Source organism: Colletotrichum acutatum (genome assembly GCF_030867785.1).
Source record: "Colletotrichum acutatum strain CBS 112980 chromosome Unknown BDZ83scaffold_5, whole genome shotgun sequence".
NCBI lineage: Eukaryota > Fungi > Ascomycota > Sordariomycetes > Glomerellales > Glomerellaceae > Colletotrichum > Colletotrichum acutatum.
This window is the reverse complement of record NW_026848999.1, coordinates 530,884-548,532: the sequence shown is the minus strand read 5'-3', so window position 1 is coordinate 548,532 and position 17,649 is coordinate 530,884. Positions and strand designations below refer to the sequence as shown.

At 54.3% G+C, this 17,649-nt stretch overlaps 7 protein-coding genes across 7 annotated transcripts; 6 read left to right on the top strand and 1 right to left on the bottom strand.

Annotated features, from left to right (window-relative positions):
* Window positions 1-92: 92 nt before the first annotated feature.
* BDZ83DRAFT_565870 (fungal-specific transcription factor domain-containing protein) lies at window positions 93-2,815 on the top strand (the record flags this gene model as incomplete). The annotated part of the gene is made up of 4 exons (XM_060503810.1): window positions 93-217; window positions 327-1,389; window positions 1,447-2,619; window positions 2,675-2,815. The coding sequence occupies 4 exons, from the start codon at window positions 93-95 to the stop codon at window positions 2,813-2,815; spliced, it is 2,502 nt and encodes an 833-aa protein (XP_060370900.1).
* Window positions 2,816-5,433: 2,618 nt separating this feature from the next.
* BDZ83DRAFT_646734 (alpha amylase) lies at window positions 5,434-7,282 on the top strand (the record flags this gene model as incomplete). Its single annotated transcript, XM_060510002.1, has 2 exons — window positions 5,434-5,729; window positions 5,869-7,282. The coding sequence occupies 2 exons, from the start codon at window positions 5,434-5,436 to the stop codon at window positions 7,280-7,282; spliced, it is 1,710 nt and encodes a 569-aa protein (XP_060370899.1).
* A 473-nt stretch (window positions 7,283-7,755) lies between these two features.
* On the bottom strand, window positions 7,756-8,859 carry BDZ83DRAFT_342343 (uncharacterized protein). Its single transcript, XM_060502464.1, has one exon. The coding sequence runs from the start codon at window positions 8,588-8,590 to the stop codon at window positions 7,910-7,912; it is 681 nt and encodes a 226-aa protein (XP_060370898.1). The 5' UTR covers window positions 8,591-8,859; the 3' UTR covers window positions 7,756-7,909.
* Window positions 8,860-10,262: 1,403 nt separating this feature from the next.
* Window positions 10,263-11,606, top strand: BDZ83DRAFT_600870 (histone acetyltransferase subunit NuA4-domain-containing protein). The gene is made up of 2 exons (XM_060507062.1): window positions 10,263-10,897; window positions 10,989-11,606. The coding sequence occupies exons 1-2, from the start codon at window positions 10,346-10,348 to the stop codon at window positions 11,202-11,204; spliced, it is 768 nt and encodes a 255-aa protein (XP_060370897.1). The 5' UTR covers window positions 10,263-10,345; the 3' UTR covers window positions 11,205-11,606.
* On the top strand, window positions 11,607-12,621 carry BDZ83DRAFT_600867 (uncharacterized protein). The gene has a single exon (XM_060507061.1). The coding sequence runs from the start codon at window positions 12,034-12,036 to the stop codon at window positions 12,301-12,303; it is 270 nt and encodes an 89-aa protein (XP_060370896.1). The 5' UTR covers window positions 11,607-12,033; the 3' UTR covers window positions 12,304-12,621.
* A 32-nt stretch (window positions 12,622-12,653) lies between these two features.
* On the top strand, window positions 12,654-15,513 carry BDZ83DRAFT_600861 (prolyl oligopeptidase). Its single transcript, XM_060507060.1, has 6 exons — window positions 12,654-12,842; window positions 12,925-13,053; window positions 13,155-13,357; window positions 13,414-14,777; window positions 14,830-15,149; window positions 15,211-15,513. The coding sequence occupies exons 2-6, from the start codon at window positions 12,949-12,951 to the stop codon at window positions 15,316-15,318; spliced, it is 2,100 nt and encodes a 699-aa protein (XP_060370895.1). The 5' UTR covers window positions 12,654-12,842; window positions 12,925-12,948; the 3' UTR covers window positions 15,319-15,513.
* Window positions 15,514-16,094: 581 nt separating this feature from the next.
* BDZ83DRAFT_646731 (bromodomain associated domain-containing protein) lies at window positions 16,095-17,014 on the top strand (the record flags this gene model as incomplete). Its single annotated transcript, XM_060510001.1, has 2 exons — window positions 16,095-16,662; window positions 16,743-17,014. The coding sequence occupies 2 exons, from the start codon at window positions 16,095-16,097 to the stop codon at window positions 17,012-17,014; spliced, it is 840 nt and encodes a 279-aa protein (XP_060370894.1).
* Between the last annotated feature and the right edge of the window lie 635 nt (window positions 17,015-17,649).

The following is a 17,649-nucleotide window of genomic DNA, read 5'->3' as shown; positions in this document are numbered from 1 at the left end:
TTCGAGTCCGGAGCACGTTTTCATATCCGTGGAAGCTATTACTAGACGTCTTTTACGACGCATCTACCTGTTCCACGGATTCTGTTGCCATCATGACTCCCACACCACCGTCTACGACACCCTCCTCGGGATCAGGTCGGTCACCCGAGGAGCAGTTTCGAGTCGTGAGGAAGAGGAATAGAGTACCTCTCAGCTGCTATCCGTGTCGGACTAGGAAGTGAGTACTCTATCAAAGGCCCATATCGACTCAACTCGCTAACTTGCTTCACAGACTGTGAGAAAAGCTCCACGGCCCATCATCCCAACGCAAACTGATCGTCTTGTAGGAAATGTGACAGAGGTCACCCGTGCAGTAATTGTGTGAAGCGTGAGGGTGGTGATGCGTCCTCATGTTCATACGCAACTCCTGCCACTCGTAAAAAGAACCAAAGTCAAGGCTCTTCGAGCCCCGATGACATGCAGAACCGTATTGACCGTTTAGAAGGCCTAGTTTTGTCTTTGATGCACGGAGGTGCTACTATTGACCCTTCTACCGCAGCAGCAGCGGCCGCCGTGACAGGCGCTTCGACAACCAAATCGAATACTGACAGCACACCCACTTCGGCCAAGATTGACCCCGACGACGAGACGCAAATGCGAGATGACGACGAAGACAGTGATCCTGACGGCGAGCTGGCGACATCTTTGGGCGTATTGAAGGTCGACTCAGATAAGGGCAAGTCAATGTACATTGGCCAGGAGCATTGGCATACGATATTGGCGGATATATCCGAAGTCAAGACATATTTTGCGAATCACAAGAAGGATTTGGAAAAGAGCTATGAAAAGGTCATGATGTCGAAACCGCCCAGCGCCAGAGAAGGACCTACGTTTTTGCTTGGAGCTGCGCCAGCCACTGAGATCGAATTGCGAGCGGAATTACCGCCCAAATCGGCTGTCCTTGCGCTCTGTTCCAGATACTTCAACTCCATGGACAATGCGGTTAACATCATCCACGCGCCGACTTTCCAGCAGCAACTTCGAGCCCACTGGCAAGATCCATCAAAAACACCCATCATGTGGCTTGGGTTGCTCTATTCGATCTTGTGTCTCGCCATGCTGAGCTATCACAAGGTAGGGGACGAGCCGCCAGAGTGGAAGGGGCGGACGCTGGATCTGGCGTCTGAATATCGATTACGCACTGTCCAATGTCTGATTGCGGCCGATTACACCAAGCCGGTGGAGTACACCGTGGAGACGATGCTTCTATATGTGTTTGGAGAATACTCTTCAAGATGGGATGCCGATCTGGGGCTGTGGCTGATCGTGTCCTTGCTCACAAGAGTTGCGTTCAGGATGGGGTACCACCGCGACGCAAAGTGGTTCCCGACGATTACACCATTTCAAGCAGTGAGTTGCAGTATTCTAGATTTCTCTGGGCAAGCAAGTGCTAACAAGGTCTTTTAGGAAATGAGGCGACGTACGTGGGCATTGGTGAGAATGGCCGATGTGGTGTTCTCACACCAAGTTTCGCTGCCTTCCATGATCTACGGTCATGATTGTGACACTCAGTTGCCGAACAATATCTTCGACGAGGAATTCGGTCCCAACACCAAAGTTTTGCCTCCTTCACGGCCGAAAACGGAGCCCACTCCGATTGCGTATATGATTGCCAAATCCAAGCTGTGCAACGAGATGGGCGACATCTTGCAGGCTACCAACCGTGTGGGCAGGCAACTACCGTACGACGAAATTCTGCGGTTCGATGCCCGGCTTCGAGAAATCAACGACGAGATTCCGCCTCATCTCAAGGTTGCAGCCTTGGAAGGCTCACACGACCCCGTCACTTTGATCATCGCGAGGTTCAACATCAACGTGCTCTACCTTAAGATCCTCTGCCTGTTGCACAAGAAGTACGTACCGCGGGCTCGGACAAACCCGCGATATGCCTACTCGCGCAGAAGTGCAGTAGAAGCGGCTCTAGAGACGTTGCGGCATTTGGTTACCCTCGACAGAGAATCACAGCCTAGTGGCAGACTTCGATCTCTGAGGTGGTTCGTGAACTCGATAGCAACCAAGGACTTCCTTCTGCCTGCCATGCTGGTTGCGCTTGACCTCCACCACGACCGGGTTGCAGAGACGAGCGATGACCGCAGGGCGTCAGAGTCGGCCATGTTCTGGACCCCAGAGCAGCGAATGGAGATGCTTAGCAACCTGGAGCGGACGAAGGAGATCTGGCAAGGGCTTGCGGATGGGTCGATGGAGGCTTTCAAGGCATCCAAGGTCTTGGACATTATTCTGGAGAAGATCAAGGGCCCCAATCCTGAACCAGAGATGTTCAAGAACGAAAGCTTCCCGGGTTTTGAGACAAACCCGGAAATGCAATCGGACCACAATGCGGCAATGACTCTGGGCATGCTCTCTGGTGGCATGACGCCAAACACGGCAGCCGCGCTTGAAAGCAGTATGCAGAGTACGAATTCGTTTAGCGGCATGGACTTTGGAGTTTCGTTGCCCATGACGGGCCCAGGCATGACGCCAAACTTCCAGGGCGACATTGGCATGAACAACGCGGGGTCTCCGTTCTCGATGTTTACAAACTTTGAGTCTGGCGGAGATTTCCCCGCCAACTTCGACTGGGTATGTTGCGAATTCCGCCAATAGCATAATGACAAGGTGACTGACAATGGACTAGAATGCATTTGAGACGTACACGCAGAACGCGAACTGGGCAGCCGACACAGGATTTGGGCAGATCTATCCAGGTCAATCCTCGCCAGAAACGGACGGCAACGGGATGCCGTTTGGCAACGCCAACGGCGGCATGGCGGGCTAAGGACGTGTTAAAGGCCCGAAGCGGGGGAGAGCAGTGCAATGATGAGGGAGGTAATGTGACGATGAGATCAATGACAGAATCAGGAAGGCCTGAGCAATTGGTTCGTTCAGGTGGACAAAATGGGGAACTAGGCATACTCACCTCCGCGTTAGGCTCGGCATGGTTGGATAGAAAGATGATTCCAGATTTTTAGGACATTTGGAAAATGCAATACCCTGCTCCCTTTTTTACACGTGCTTCTTGTTCTACCTTTACCAAGTTACACGTGCCAGAGAGACGGGAAGGTAAATCGTGGAGACTCCGCCTTGAGGTGACATTGGATGAACCGCAAGTGTGGTGGTTGGCCACATGGACGGGATGACAGGTCCCAAAGCGGGCGTGGAGAGGTGGCCGTCCGGCGTGGCATTCGGCGCCCATGCCGGCGGTATGCACAGGATTCGGTCCGTCCCTGACACCATGTGCGACGGCTGAGGTGGGCGGGCGGAGGTTCGGCGGAGGTGATGGTGGTGGTGGTGGTGGTGGTGGTGAGTGAGTGAGTTATGTCCTGCAGATGCCAGTAGCAACTCTCTTTTCCTTAGGTTTCCTCGCGCCGTGTGCCTTGCGTCAGGCCCAACACGTCAACGTGAAATGTGAATCCTGTGCCTGCAGCGTGGTGAAGGAATAATGCGGGGAGGGGGGATCTTGGCTTGCGCGTATTGGTGGGGGTATAGGCAGGAACAGGAACAGGAAGTTGGGAACACTCTCGCGGCGTTAGGAACATGGCACGCCGCACCACGACCACGGGATCTTTGAGTCGTTGGTTGATGGTTCCCCCCTCAAGCACCCGTGGACGCGGCGACGCGCGAGCACTGTCCACTTGACGTTGCCGAGTCATGTCGCCGGGCAGGTAATCTGTCCACTGTGTCCAGTACCTATTACTTTTTTTTTCATCTGTAATTAATGAAAGCATGGACAAGTGATGGGCTCGCGTTCTAGTTACCCGTTTGAGTTGCCAATACGCGCCGGGCGAAAGCGAGGTACGAATAGTAGTGAGCAATAGCGCGCAGTAGGTACGAAAATACAGAATGAGAGGGTGAGATAGAGCAAAAGTAAAGTTTGCTGTTTGGTATCAAGATCAGCAACGGCATCACTTATTCGGTCTTGGCAACGGCCCCCTAAGCTTTCCAAGTTTCCATCTCATTTCTCGGCCATTGCTTAACTTTTTTCTTTCTCTCAACCATCTCGCCCAAGCAAAACTCAACTCCGCCCTTTCTCCTGTTTCCCATTTCGGACCTCTGACCCCCCCCCCCCCTTCGCTTAAAGCCTTACAACCACAACGAGCAGAAAGAAGAAGAAGACCCTGGCAGTGGTTGTTGACTTGGCCTTTCCGGACCTTGGCAACACCGATACCCATCGCTTTACCAGTCTCTAGGAAAGTCCCCAAATACCCCCCGTTGGTAGCGGCATCCCGGAGCGGTGAGTGATGGGATAACCCCGCTGATAGGGCCGATCATGTCTACCTACCCCAGTTAATACGACCCCCCCTTTCACAGCCGCCTTCTTGAAGAAAAATCGAAAGAAGGAGGTGGGGGCGGGCGTCCGCTCAAGAAGTTCTCCACGGGACCTTGCCCTGTTGACCTTCTCCCGTCCCCGGTCCCGGGTCTGGAAGCTGCAACAACGAGAAAAGGCAGAGGGAAGGGGAACTCGTATTCTTTCTCTTTTTTTCCTTTAGTTCAAAAGTCGAGTTGGTTCCTGGTTCCTGGCAAGTTTTCTTTTTTGGGGCAGGGAACTGGGACTCGACTTCAACCTCCTCAAGGCTTCCACCATCCATCTCTTCATAGTCCACCAACGACTCTTCGATCATCATTATCCAATCCTTACCGCCATCAACTGACTGGCAGCGAAAGAGTCAGAGACCGAGGGTATCACTATCCTTTCGGATACAATACAGCCTGCTTGGCTTACCTGACATCGCGCCCCGGCCCCTGAGGACCCCGAACAGGAGCCAGACGTCGCCTGTTCCGTTGACTACGGCTTCGAGGGTAAGTCACCTTACTCAATCTCCGCTGTAGCTCATCTCTTATAATCTGTTAAGCTTTCGCAAAGCCGGCCCAGCGCCCCGGTTTCCTTTTCCTTCGACGCACATCAGCAAGCCTCCCAACGGGCGGCTGAACCGCAAGTCTCGCCTACGCTATCTCAAAGCATCGCACTCTTGCCGCCGCGCCCTACTCCGTATTCCGCCGCCTTATTCGGCTCTGGGGGGCTCCCCTGCTCCAGATCCTGCGAGAAAAGGCTCGAGAGCGCAGACCTGGCATGGGGCCAACCGTCTAATCTTGTCAAAAAAAAGTTCAGACTGAAGGTCCGCCAAGAAGTCTATCCGATTACTCGTTGTTGTCCTAAGCCCGTTTCGGGTTTAAGGTTGAAGGGGAGAAAAGGAACATATAAGTCACGACTTGGACGCTATTCACGAAGTTTCACGCTTTTCTTTTGCTGTTTAGACTTGTTCTGTACACTCTTTTTTTGTTTGTTGTTTCGTCACTTTTCTTTACTTTCTTTTCCTGTTTAGTCTGTTTTCTTTCTTTCTTCGAATATCGGTAACTCTCACTCTCACTCTCGGAAGCCCGAAAGCCCGCGGAACGATGAAGGCTCCTACGACGTGGTCGATCCTGGCGGCCGCCGCCGCTCTGCACCAAAGCGCCGTCTCGGCACTGAGCGCGGCGGAATGGCGGTCCCAGACGATTTACCAGGTCATGACGGACCGATTCGCGCGGACGGACGGGTCGACGACGGCGAGGTGCGAGATGTCGGATCAGACGTACTGTGGTGGTTCGTGGTTGGGCATTGCGCAGCAGTTGGATTACATTCAGGGTCTCGGTGCGACGGCTATCTGGATTTCGCCCTTTGTGAAGAATGTCCAGGGCAAATCCCGTGACGGGTGAGTTGATGCCTTTTATTTGCAGTCATTTGGAGTTGAGGTACAAGAAGTTGTGCTCTCACGAGAGTTGATAAACAGCTCAGAAGCGAATACTCAACCCAGCTCAGCATATATGAAACTCTAACTAACACAACATCAGCGAATCGTACCATGGCTACTGGGCGCAGGACATCTGGGAGGTCAACCCTCGCTTCGGCACCGCCGAGGATCTCATCTTCCTCGCCGATGCCATCCACGCCCGCGGTATGTACCTCATGGCCGACGTTGTCACGAACCACATGGCCTGGCTCGGTCCCGGTAACACGGTCGACTACTCCATCTACCGCCCCTTTTCCAACGCCTCGGCCTACCACACGCCGCCCTGCGTCATCGACTATTCCAACCAGGACTCGGTCGAGAGATGCTGGCAGGGTACCGACGCCGCTTCGTTGCCGGATCTTCGCACCGAGGACCCTCGCGTGCGCCAGGTCTTCAACGCCTGGATCAAGCGTGAGGTCCGCCGCTTCGGCTTCGATGGCCTGCGACTCGACAGCGCAAAGCACGTCGAGCCGTCCTTTTGGCCAGCGTTCGAGGCCTCGGCCGGTGTCGCCGCCTTTGGCGAGGTCTTTCACGGCGACCCAGTCTACGTGGCCCCGTACCAGGACGTCATGAGCGGTGTTATGAACTATCCCGTGTACTACTGGCTTACCCAGGCTTTCCAGTCGACGACGGGCAGCATCTGGAACCTTTCCAATGGCATCAAGACGCTCATCGCAACGGCGCGTGACCTGACGCTGTACGGGGGCTTCCTCGAGAACCACGACCAGCCTCGCTTCCTGAACCATACCTCGGATCGCACTCTCCTCAAGAACGCGCTGACCTTCAGTCTCCTCATGGATGGTATTCCCATCATCTACCAGGGTCTGGAGCAGGGGTTCAACGGCGGCGAGACACCGTACAACCGCGAGGCGCTGTGGCAGACGGGGTTCAACACTCAATCGGAGCTCTATCGCTGGATCTCCAAGTTCGTGTCCCTGCGCTCGACGCTGGCGGCGCTGGATGGCGGGTACCTCTTTTACAAGTCCCAACCCATCCACACGGACGACCACACCATTGCCATGCGCAAGGGCTTCGACGACGGGCAGGTTGTGAGCGTCTACTCCAACGTCGGCACCAACCGCACCTACAGCGTGTCTCTGGCCCAGGAAGACACGGGTTTCCGGCCGTGCAAGCTGATTCTCGAGGTCGTTCAGTGCCGACCCTACGTGACGGATGCGACAGGCGTGCTCAAGGCGACGAGCGGGAGCGGGGAGCCGCTCGTGTTCGTTCCGGCAGACAAGGTCATGGGGACGGGTATCTGCGCAGGTGGCATAGGCAAGCGTCCTCCTCCTCCCCCTCCCCCTCGTCGTCACAAGCCTTCACCTCCACCTCCACCTCCCTCTGGGACATCCACCGCATCTGCTGCCCGCTTCTCTACCACGCGCCTTGCTGTTGAGAGTACCGATTATAACTTAGATTCTATAGGACGTTTTAATAACATCACTTTGTCGCCTTGCCTGACATCCCAGCTTTGATACGTGTTCCGAATATTCGAACTAAAAGAAACAGCAGACTTTACATGCGAAAAAGAAAAAAAAAACCAAAGACGAAAACATCAAAATCAAACTCCCGACCAAACAGCAACAAGTCTTTTTTTTTCACAACGCTCATTCGACAGCTTACTTTCTTAGATATTAGTGTGTAGTCATTTTGTGTATTCCTTTTCGACCTCTCTTCACCTTTGGTGTTGGACTTGTTTTCTGGTGGACGAGCGACCGGGCGGGGAGCCCAGGTGGAAACTATTCACTTCTTTGCTCTAATGGTTGGTAATCCAGGATGGCCGAGGACACACACTCGAGGCATCCGTATACCCGCAAGACCACCTTTAGGCGTACATAGTTTGTGTGTCGTTTTTTTGCGACCCCGAACATAACTTTACAGAAATGAACATATGGGGGGCTCTACACTTGTAGAAACCACGGTTTTCACTCTCAAAGCTTCGTTGCGCCAGGATGGTCACTGAGACTGGTGATATATTCGTGTGATTCATATCCCTATCCGATGCTGCCACCCAAATTGTAATGATATATATACAAGAAGTTGAAAAAGTTGAAGGTAGGGAACAATTCACAGAGTCCAGCTCCGGAGTATCGATCTCATATTCATGCCAGCCCGAAAGCCCCCTTGGCCCTAGCCCAGTACGCGACACGGTCTTCGGTGCCCGAGGTGCCGATACAGTCCATGTAGAGGGTAAACCCCTTCACCGTGCCGGCCGCGAGGTTCTCCCTGACGTCGGCGTCGCACTGCGTGGTAAGGAACCAGGCGGCCGAGCCCCAGGTGTAGTCGTCGGGCATGACGAGCTCGAGGATCTGGTTCTTCTTGTCGTCGGTCAAGCTGTTTCCGTCCGTGACGCCGCCCGCGATCTCGGTCGCCTTGTCTTTCAGTTCCGGGATCGAGAGGGCGTACATGAGATTGTACTTCGCCATCTGGAGGTTGCGGGTTCCTTGCCCCGGGCGGCCCGGTTCGGGGAAGTGGTTGCGATTGTAGCGGAAGTCGCCCGTCTCGAAGGCCATTAGGGAGAGGAGGGCGGCCATTTCGCCTTTTGTTGTGACGTTGTATTTTTGGAAGGCTTGCGGGAGGTAGGATGCTACGTGGGATGCTGTTGCGCATTCGTCTGCGAAGGTGGTTACGCCTTCGCAGGAGGTTGATTTGGGGGCTGTTGTGGCGATGATGGATGTTGCGTTGAGGGGGGCGTCTTCGTTGGCGCGGCGGGTTAAGGTTATCGGTTTGGCGAGGGAGGAGGCGAGGAGGAGGGAGAGGGGGAGGAGGGTTGTGAGGAGCATTTTGTGTGGGTTGTGGATGTGGTGTTGTTGGTGTTGTGATGTGATGGTGTTGGTGTGAGGTGGGCTGTAAGTGGTATAAGAGGAGGATGGATCTTGTGCGAGGTCAAGAAGAGAAAGCGTTGGATGGCGATGATGCTGATCGTGAACCGTGATATAAGAAGCGAAAGGTTACACTCGTTATAAGAGAAAGGTTTAAGAACGAAACAAAGAACAGAGTGCAGGTAACAGAGCCGCAGCAGGTGAGGGAACGATTGTATGGTGGCAGAGTGAGTGACACAGTCAGATCAGAAGGAAGAAGCGAAGGACTGACGAGAGACAGAGAGAGAGAAGACGAGAAGACGCAAGGAAGAGCGAGGTGTTTGTCTTTTTTTGGGAACCCCCGGGAAAGGAACCAAAGGATCAAATGAACCGGGCTGGGATCTGTGGGTTTTGAACAGTCCCGCCCCTGGGCACAGTATCTTTTGACGCGGCTCACTAAAGCCCTGAGGTGAGGTGAGGTGAGGTGGTCATGCGCGCGTGCCGTGTAGACAGACTTCTTCTTAGTACGAAAATGCAGGAACGAGAGCCAGTGCCTCGCTCCGTTCGGAGTTCCCTTGAGGAGTTCCATTCCCTTGGTGGAGGTCTAGTGTAGAAGAGAGGTGATCTTCCCGTCGCCTCCGCGCGCTTGCGCCAGTAAGATTTGCAGCTGTCCTCTCCACATGGGTGACCCTATTCAGAATCATTGCCGCTGTCCGCATATTCGGCAGAAAAGAAATCTAAAGAAGTACAGTCTTTGAACAGGTTTGTGAGGGGGGTTTCCCAGGATAGGGGTCAAAGAAGGGATGGATGGGATGGTTCTTGGGATATGCAGCGTGCTCGTTAGCCAGAGATCTTCGGCGAGGCCTCTGCGAGGTGGCCGTGGTGAAACGAAACAGGGGCCAAGCCTACCCCCGTCGACATGTCAAAAGGATGCAGCTGCGCGGTAGTGATTGGCTGAGGGGCTGCGGCTGATGGTGCGGAGCTTCATGATGTTGCCTCCCTCCCACCCCAGCTCGGGGGGGAATTTGGAGGGGCAATTGGGTGATGCCGTTGCTGCCGAAAGGGCGGCAGAGTGAAATGCCTGAAGGAGGCTGGCTGGTTGGCTGGTGTATGTTTTCCCTCTCCCATCATCTGTTGTGTAAGTCTTGTGGGGTGAATTTGGCAAAAAGGACGGACTGGCGAAGGCAAGTGGCAGCGGCAGCTTGCACGCATTTCGAAACCCACATAGCATCGCAGACTTTTTGCTTCTCGGGCGGCAAGACTTGCTGTCATCCTGTCTTTCGTAGCAAGAGTCAGGGGCAGTCCCAGAAAGGCCCTCGTGTTCTCTGCACTGTTGCAGATAAACTGGCGCGAGAGATGATGATCCGTCTTGGTTCATGCGCCTCGGGCGGCCAGCCTTACTAAGAACTGGGGTGTGTTACTGTAGTATGTATACTGCGTGTACTGGCGGCCTTGAGATATACCAGGAATCAAGGTTAATTTTGGCAGAGAGCATGACAAAGACGCTGTGGAGTCATTGTCCGTGTTCAAGACGTTTGATTGTGGAGGAAAATGCACATAATGGCAACAGGGAATCATTGAACTCTTGTGAAAATGGGCGCTGAGTGAGATGTTGAAGCGAAGGATTTGGAGTCCGATGAACTGCCCTGTTCAAAGCCCCTTCCTTGTCAACTGCAGCCCTTGGCTGCTTGACTAAGCAATTCCCCGGTCTCCACTCAGCCCAAAGCACATGGACCAATGAGATTGTGTGCCTGGCCTGGTGACCATCAGCGTCAAAGTGGTCGGCTGCTCAGCCCGTTGAAGCTCGGCGACCGCGACAAATCAATCATTCAATCCTCCCCTGTTGCGACCAAATTCAGCCTCGACTCAACCGCGCCGCATCGAGTCAAATCACACAATCCGAAACCCACACACGCTTCCGCGCAAAGAATAACCACACACACACCCCCACCTTTGACGAACGAAAAAATCATGGGCGAGAACCAAGCGAATGCCGCCAACACGGCGCAAGGGCCGGCTCCGACAATGCAAATGTACAGAGAGGAACAAGTCCGCCTGCGCCAGATGCTGGATAAGAGAGCAGTGATAGCTAGGAAGCTTGCCACCATCGAGGCCGACATTGAGCAAAAGGAGACGGCCTACCTCGACAGCACGCCAAACGGTAACATCATTGCCGGCTTCGACAACTACATCAAGGGCTCCGGCGCGGCCGCCCAGCGGCGCAAGGCTGGCGCCACGGAGCAGAACCGTGTTTTTTCTCGCAGTTCGGTGTCGTATCGTCCTGGCAGTGTACGTCTCTCTCTCTCTCTCTCTCTTTCCCCCCTCTTAGCCGATAGGCACTCTACCTTGAGGAACGGCAGCTGACAGTGAAACTTGGTAGGAAGCCACGACGCCTGGCTCAACTCCCGCTTCGCATGCGCCGACTCCCTTGTCGACGTCCTTCAAGGACGGTGGCGGCTCGAACCACGCGACGCCAACCTCTGCGACGGCATCGAAATCCGGCAAGAAGAATAAGAAGCAGACCGAAGAGGACAGCGATCACGACTCTCAAGCGCCGAACAAGAAGCGCATCAACTTTGGCGCTGGACGCAAGTGAGGACAGCAGGCTCCATCCCCATATGTTGGATGAATTGGCACAGAATGATGTTACGAAACTTTTCTGGGTTTAAGGCAATTTTGTTTCGCGTATTGCTGAGGCGACTTCTTTCTGCGTCACAGCGGTTGCAATCTTCGTAGGCTCTCGAGGACCTCTTGCGATTGTGACGTTGAGACCAAGGAAGCTACTTACCCAGCACCGCTTACTTTCAGACTTATATGTATATAGTTCATGCCTAGGCGACAAGTGTAGAAAGCTTGGCCTTGAAGGCAAAATTGTTGGTGGGAGTTGAGGAGTTCCGGAACCACGATACCCCAAAGGGCTTTCCAGTAGGAAACCTTATCCCAATCACAAAGTGTTGGGCAATACATTGTGGCCCATTGGCTCTTTTTTCATCCAATTCGTCTGTCCTAATGACATAGTAGAGATGAGAGGCGAATTAGCCAAAAGAGTATGTGTTTGGCCGAGGCTAAGGTCCTGTTGCGGGCACTTTTGCACCGAGACGTTGCAAAAGTTCGTCTCCACTCGGTACTTTTGCGCCGTTGGACCCTTGATACTTCGACGGAAGGAGAATCTGCTCATATCTTCGTATTTGGGCATTCAGACCACCTGCCAACCTGAGAGCACCTCTCTGTCCAAGCATTTCCAAAGTCCTCTCTTTGGGCCAGTATAGTACCGCGTGGGAGACAATTGAATAATCGAACACATAAGGGTGGATTACGGGTTGAGAGGACAAATATGTAAGCAGGAGTAAGATACTTACCTCTGTAACACTGAAAGTCGACCTATATTGAGTACATTTAACAAAGTAGACAGACACTCTACTCAAATGTTCTCACTTTTCCAGGCTTGCAAGCTTCTCCTATTGCTAGCGATATCTCAAACAACGGTCGTTTTCCCCAGGCAGCTCCCTACCAAGCACCCTTTCATCCCACCCATCATCGACCTTCTCACTCAACGCCCGCCGCTGCCGCCGCCGCCTCAATACGTCTATGGGAAAGATATTTGTTTAATGTTATCACCAAGGCCCATGGCGTGGCGGGTAATGACCTCGTTTGTATGGCCCCGCTCCCATGGGTCACGAGTTCGCGTCTCGTGAAAAATCACTAGCATCGTTATAACTGAGAAAAAGTGCGTGAAGAGTGAACCTGGTGCTTTTCGTAGGCCCCCCGTGAGAGGGCTTGAGCTTTTGTACTTTTTGACACAGTCATTGCCTGAAGTTTGTGTGTCGTTATCATGGCGATTGATGATCAGAGGAAAAGAGCAAGATGCAGGTGGTTATCCCCGCTGGTGTCTATACATGATATATAATCCGTCATCTGACGAAGTTTCTCTGAAGAGTACTGGCTAGGTACCAAGTTGCCTTCTCCACGAACAGCTCTAAGCAAGTTAGCAACACCATACCAATCGCTTCGGAGCCGACGGGCGGCGGCGGCAGCGGGCCTGAGGGGCCAGAGTCTGTGCAGCGCCTGCGCAGGGACTGAGAACCTTGTCGGCCCCAGTGTCTCTAACAGCCGTTGCTAGCCTGTCCATAGCTAGTGCGGGGCTCTTCAACCGAGCTTCCATGCCAGTGGAGGTCGGATAGTCGATCCCCCGTCGTCATGTCGCAATTGACAATGCAAGTTGACCGACATACATGTACGACACCTCTCCCAGGCCTTCTGTGTGCCGTCTGCCTCTGATTTCCCTTTGAATCGTAACTTATTCCATGAACCACCAGCACAGCGTGGTCCTCTAGCTCCTCATGATGACGATTCAAGCCTCCAAGTTTACCCCAGAGGTTCTGCTCTCTGCCCCGCGCAGGTCCCCGGGCATTCCCAACCCGTCTGGCACGAAAGTGCTCTATACTGTGAGTTGGCTGTAACATCGAGGAGTCCCAGTCGTCGCTACATTGCCATGGGATCTCGCGCTTCTCAATTGAAGCGGTGAGCGCAAACTAACATAGCTCAGGTCTCGACCTACTCGTTCGAAAGCCACAGCAAGACCTCTCAAACGCGTGTTCTTGACGTTGAGAGCGGTCATTCAAGCCTCCTATATGAGGAATCTTCCTACAGTGACGTAACATGGATTTCAGACGAGGAGGTTCTGATTCTGCGAAGCGGTGACAAGGGGGCTACGACCATTCTTCTAGGAGATGTCACGAAGCCGTCAACGTAGGTCGCCTCTGTCACCAAGCATGTCGGCTCTTCATTGACGTTAACCATTACAGAGTTACCGAGATCCGCCACTTCGAGGGCAGCTTGTCGAGCCTGAAGGCCAAGCGACTATCCGAAGATGAAGTTGCCATTGCCGTCGCCGTATTGACAACCCCAGAGGGTGCCATGTACAACCCGGCAGCCGAGAAGAAACAGTTGACAACGGGCAAGGTGTACTCAAGCCTGTTTGTAAGGCACTGGGATGCCTGGGTGTCTGAAAACCAGAATTCCATCTGGTATGGTCTCCTGAAGAAGAGCGACAAGTCGTACAAGTTCGAGGGTCAGGGTCTGACCAATGCCCTCGAGGTCACACGGCTGGTGTCCCCAGTCCCCCCCTTTGGTGGCAGCGGCGATTTTGACATTGGAAAGCACGGCATCGTCTTTGTTGCGCGCGACCCTAATATCTCCCCGGCCATTTACACGAAAACAGACCTGTACTTCCTGCCTTTGAAGACCTTTGCCGAGGACAAGCCGCCATTGCCTCAAATTGTCAAGACTAGCAAGCTCCGTGGATACTCGGCAGCACCCGTCTTCTCCAGGGACGGAAAGAAGGTCGCCTTCACCCGGATGAAGAGCGACCAGTACGAGACTGACAAGCCAAGGCTCCTGCTTGTTCCCGACGTCTTCGACCTGGCAAGCGTACAAGAGTTCTACCAGACAGACGACGGCGCCGGCGGCTGGGACGCGCGGCCCGAATGGATCACCTGGAGCAAGGACGACTCGGAGCTGTACGTATCGGCGGAAGAGCACGGCCGAGCTAAGCTCTGGAAACTACCGGCGACCCCGCACGAGGCGAAAGACCTTCCCGCAGCAATCTACGAGGAGGGCTCTGTCGTCGAGGCGAAGCTGTTGGGAGATGATGGAGAGAAGCTCTTCATCAGCACGTCATCCAGGGTCGAGAATTCGGCCTACTCCGTTCTGGATCCCGTCAGTCAGAAGACTGATCTTGTGTCCTCGAGCTCCAAGCACGGAAAGTCATTCGGTCTGTCCAAGTCTCAGTGTGACGAGTTCTGGTACAAGGGAGCCGAGGGATACGACGTTCACGCCCTCGTGGTGAAGCCATCGAACTTTGACGAGAACAAGAAGTACCCGCTTGCGTTCCTCATTCACGGAGGCCCTCAAGCCGCGTGGATGGATAGTTGGAGCACGCGATGGAACCCTGCCATCTTTGCGGAACAGGGTTATATCGCAGTCATGCCCAACCCGACAGGAAGCACCGGTTACGGACAGCAGCACACCGACAACATCCAGAACGAGTGGGGTGGTCGCCCGTACGTGGACTTGGTGAAGTGTTTCGATCACATCGAGAAGAACATTTCCTACATTGATTGTGGTAACGCTGTTGCTTTGGGTGCTTCGTACGGAGGATACATGATCAGTGAGTCAGGGCAGCCGTGTACGACGTAGCGATAGATGCTAATCCCTCGCAGACTGGACCCAGGGTCATGAGCTCGGAAGAAAGTTTAAGGCGTTGGTCTGCCACGACGGTGTATTCTCAACGCTGAACCAGTGGTCTACGGAAGAACTCTTCTTCCCTCTGCATGACTTTGGCGGTCCCCTTTGGGAGAACCGAGAGGGCTACGAGAAGTGGGATCCCGCCCATCATCTCGACCAGTGGTCGACACCGCAACTGGTCATTCACAACGAGTTGGATTACAGACTCCCCATTTCCGAGGGTCTCGCAATGTTCAATGTTCTACAGGCGCGCGGCGTGCCTAGTAAGTTGTTGATGTTCCCGGACGAGAACCATGTAAGTGCTTAGCTCCAGACGATGTTTGATGGGTACTTTGAATACTGACGTGTGTGAACAGTGGGTTTTGAAGCCTGAAAACTCTCTTGTCTGGCACAGAGAGGTGTTGGGCTGGATCAACAAGTACACGGGCCTCGACAAGTCTGAGGATGTGGCTATTAGGCAGTAATATGGAGTAGTAAGGTCTGAGAAGCAATGGTGAAAGTAGCAATATGTTGTCATTCGTGGGTCGTGGCGGTCCTCAAAAAGTTGAAATGCCATTCCTGCTTGAAAATGATAAAGAACGTCTGTCTACCTTGTGTCGCCAAGGCAAGGTATCCAAGTATAAGGTACTAGAGGAGTGCTGTGCAATTGTGAGTGACTGCCGCCCTGAAGGTTGTTCGAGAGCATTCGTAATAAGGTAGTAAGTGCCTCGAGGGCAAGTACAAGGTAAAGTATCCACACTGTCGGGGAAGCTCTCCCCAGCGGTTCCCCATCCTGCAGGAGCTACCACCTCACCTCCTTCCGTTACCTTTAGGTTCTGTCCACTGCTGGTCCGAGCTCCTTCCATTTCACCAAGGCTGAAATTTCGCGAACTTGCACCTTCTTCACCCACTCTTCAACCAACGAACGACTTGCACATGGGGATTGACGTGACCGACGGCTTTCCTCTACCCTATATATCCATCCAGCGACGACTTGCGACCCGAGAATTACGCGTCACAACATCATGCGAAGCTTCCTGAACCGACCTCAGAACCGAAGGTGACAGACGAAATCGCAAACCCACGAACGAGCCCAGTCACAGCAAACCCGCGATTTCCTCCCGAGCCGCTTCCTACCCTTAATTCTTGGCCTCGACAGAATCTTTGAGCTCTACGGTACTCCCAAGGGCGGAAAGAAGCAACAACCTTAATTCAACTTGGATAGACCCAAATACACGAAACGACAAACGGAGGAAGAAAAATGACACCCCCACCAGTCCTCTTCCACGCCCTCCTCCGCCCTGCGGTCCTCCAGATCCTGCGCGCGACAGGCTACCACGCCGCGCGGCCCGTGGTTCTCGATGCCGTTACGGAGCTCGCGGCGCGCTACATGTTCGCCCTCTGCCAGGCGACGGCGCGGCACGCGGGCGACAACGACCCGCAGGGTGACGTTGGCCCTGGTATGGTGGATGTTCGCATGGCGCTGCAGGAGTTGGGTGCCGTGCCCCCGGACGATGTTCTCGCCGAGGGAAGAGGCGCAATATTGGGCGAGATTCTAGACTCGCTGGACGAGGAAGGAAGGAGCGAGGCAGGTGCAGAGCTTGCTGCGGCGGCGGCGGCTGCTGCTGCTGCTGCGCCGGACGGCGAGGGAGACTTGACAATGGCAACACCGACGGCGGTTGCTGAGAGGGGACGCGAGAGAGAGAAGATCGTTGAGGATACGAGAGGCGTGGACGAGTTCATCAAGTGGTTCTCCGGACCGCGGAACAAGGCCATTCGCGAGGCGGCGGTTGGTGATGGGGAGCTGGAGTTGGGCGACTACTTGAACGGTTCGTTGTCTCGGTCCCCCGCAATCTACGGAATGGAGAGGAAAGAGAGATTTGCGATCAAGACTGACATAATGAGACAGTCCTGAAGAAGAAGCACAGCAAGACGGGCGAGGACTCCAAGTACCACGGCACGATCATCGGCAAGGGCAACGACGTGGGCGAGGTCCAGGTCGAGGGCGGCGACCTCCCGAGCATCCACACCTGGCGATCCAAGATGCAAGGCCCGCCGCCGGGCAGCGCACCGTCGGCGACCTCGCCGCGGATCAAGGAGGAGTCGAGACCGCCGAGCTCGGGGCTGAGCTCCGTGGGCGACAGGCTGGGCGACGACCGCGACAGCATGGACTTGTCATAGGGGGCAAACATGCGGAGACGGAATCGCACCGGCAGCACGGCCAGCCAGGCGAGCGTTGTCAGCGTCGCCAGCGTCAGTACGAGTAAGACCGAGGGTCGCGAGGGTTGCGCGGTCCGTCCGAGAGGAGGCCGGGGACGAGGCGGCTCGATGGCGGGTAGAGGCAGGGGCAATAAGACTAGCGGTGGCAGAGTCACCAAAAACAAGACGACGACGATTACGGCCAAGGCCAAGACCAGAACCAGGTCCAACACGAAGACGAAGCAGAAGCAGAAGAAGAAGGACAATGACGAAGAGGATGGTGATTTCACGGCATAGCGCGGCGTTCTTATTCATAAGGGGAGGGGAAGGTATCATTACTTTTTTTTCTTCTCTCTTTTGGGTCTGGCACTTGAGCGAGAGAGGCGATTTCCCCCCCTGAGAGCCAAACCAAAAGTTTACTCGTCGTTTCGGAGGCGGGAAAGGCAGGCATGGATGGATATGCATGAATATGGGAAGGAGTGTGTTCCCCCTCCCTTCACTTAGGAGAGAACGAGAGTGAAGGAGGGAACGGGACTCGGATGGCAACAGCATTTATCACCCAAACTTCTCCAGCCAATAGGCAGGCTGAGGAACTGGGTCTGCTTTTTTGGGCAAAG

Coding starts and splice junctions, on each gene's coding strand:
- BDZ83DRAFT_342343 (XM_060502464.1), bottom strand. CDS start 8,590: ATGCTCCTCACAACCCTCCTCCCCCTCTCCCTCCTCCTCGCCTCCTCC.
- BDZ83DRAFT_600870 (XM_060507062.1), top strand. CDS start 10,346: ATGAGATTGTGTGCCTGGCCTGGTGACCATCAGCGTCAAAGTGGTCGG. Junction 10,898..10,988: donor TGTCGTATCGTCCTGGCAGT/GTACGTCTCTCT, acceptor GAAACTTGGTAG/GAAGCCACGACGCCTGGCTC.
- BDZ83DRAFT_600867 (XM_060507061.1), top strand. CDS start 12,034: ATGTTCTCACTTTTCCAGGCTTGCAAGCTTCTCCTATTGCTAGCGATA.
- BDZ83DRAFT_600861 (XM_060507060.1), top strand. CDS start 12,949: ATGATGACGATTCAAGCCTCCAAGTTTACCCCAGAGGTTCTGCTCTCT. Junction 13,358..13,413: donor GATGTCACGAAGCCGTCAAC/GTAGGTCGCCTC, acceptor TAACCATTACAG/AGTTACCGAGATCCGCCACT. Junction 14,778..14,829: donor GTACGGAGGATACATGATCA/GTGAGTCAGGGC, acceptor AATCCCTCGCAG/ACTGGACCCAGGGTCATGAG.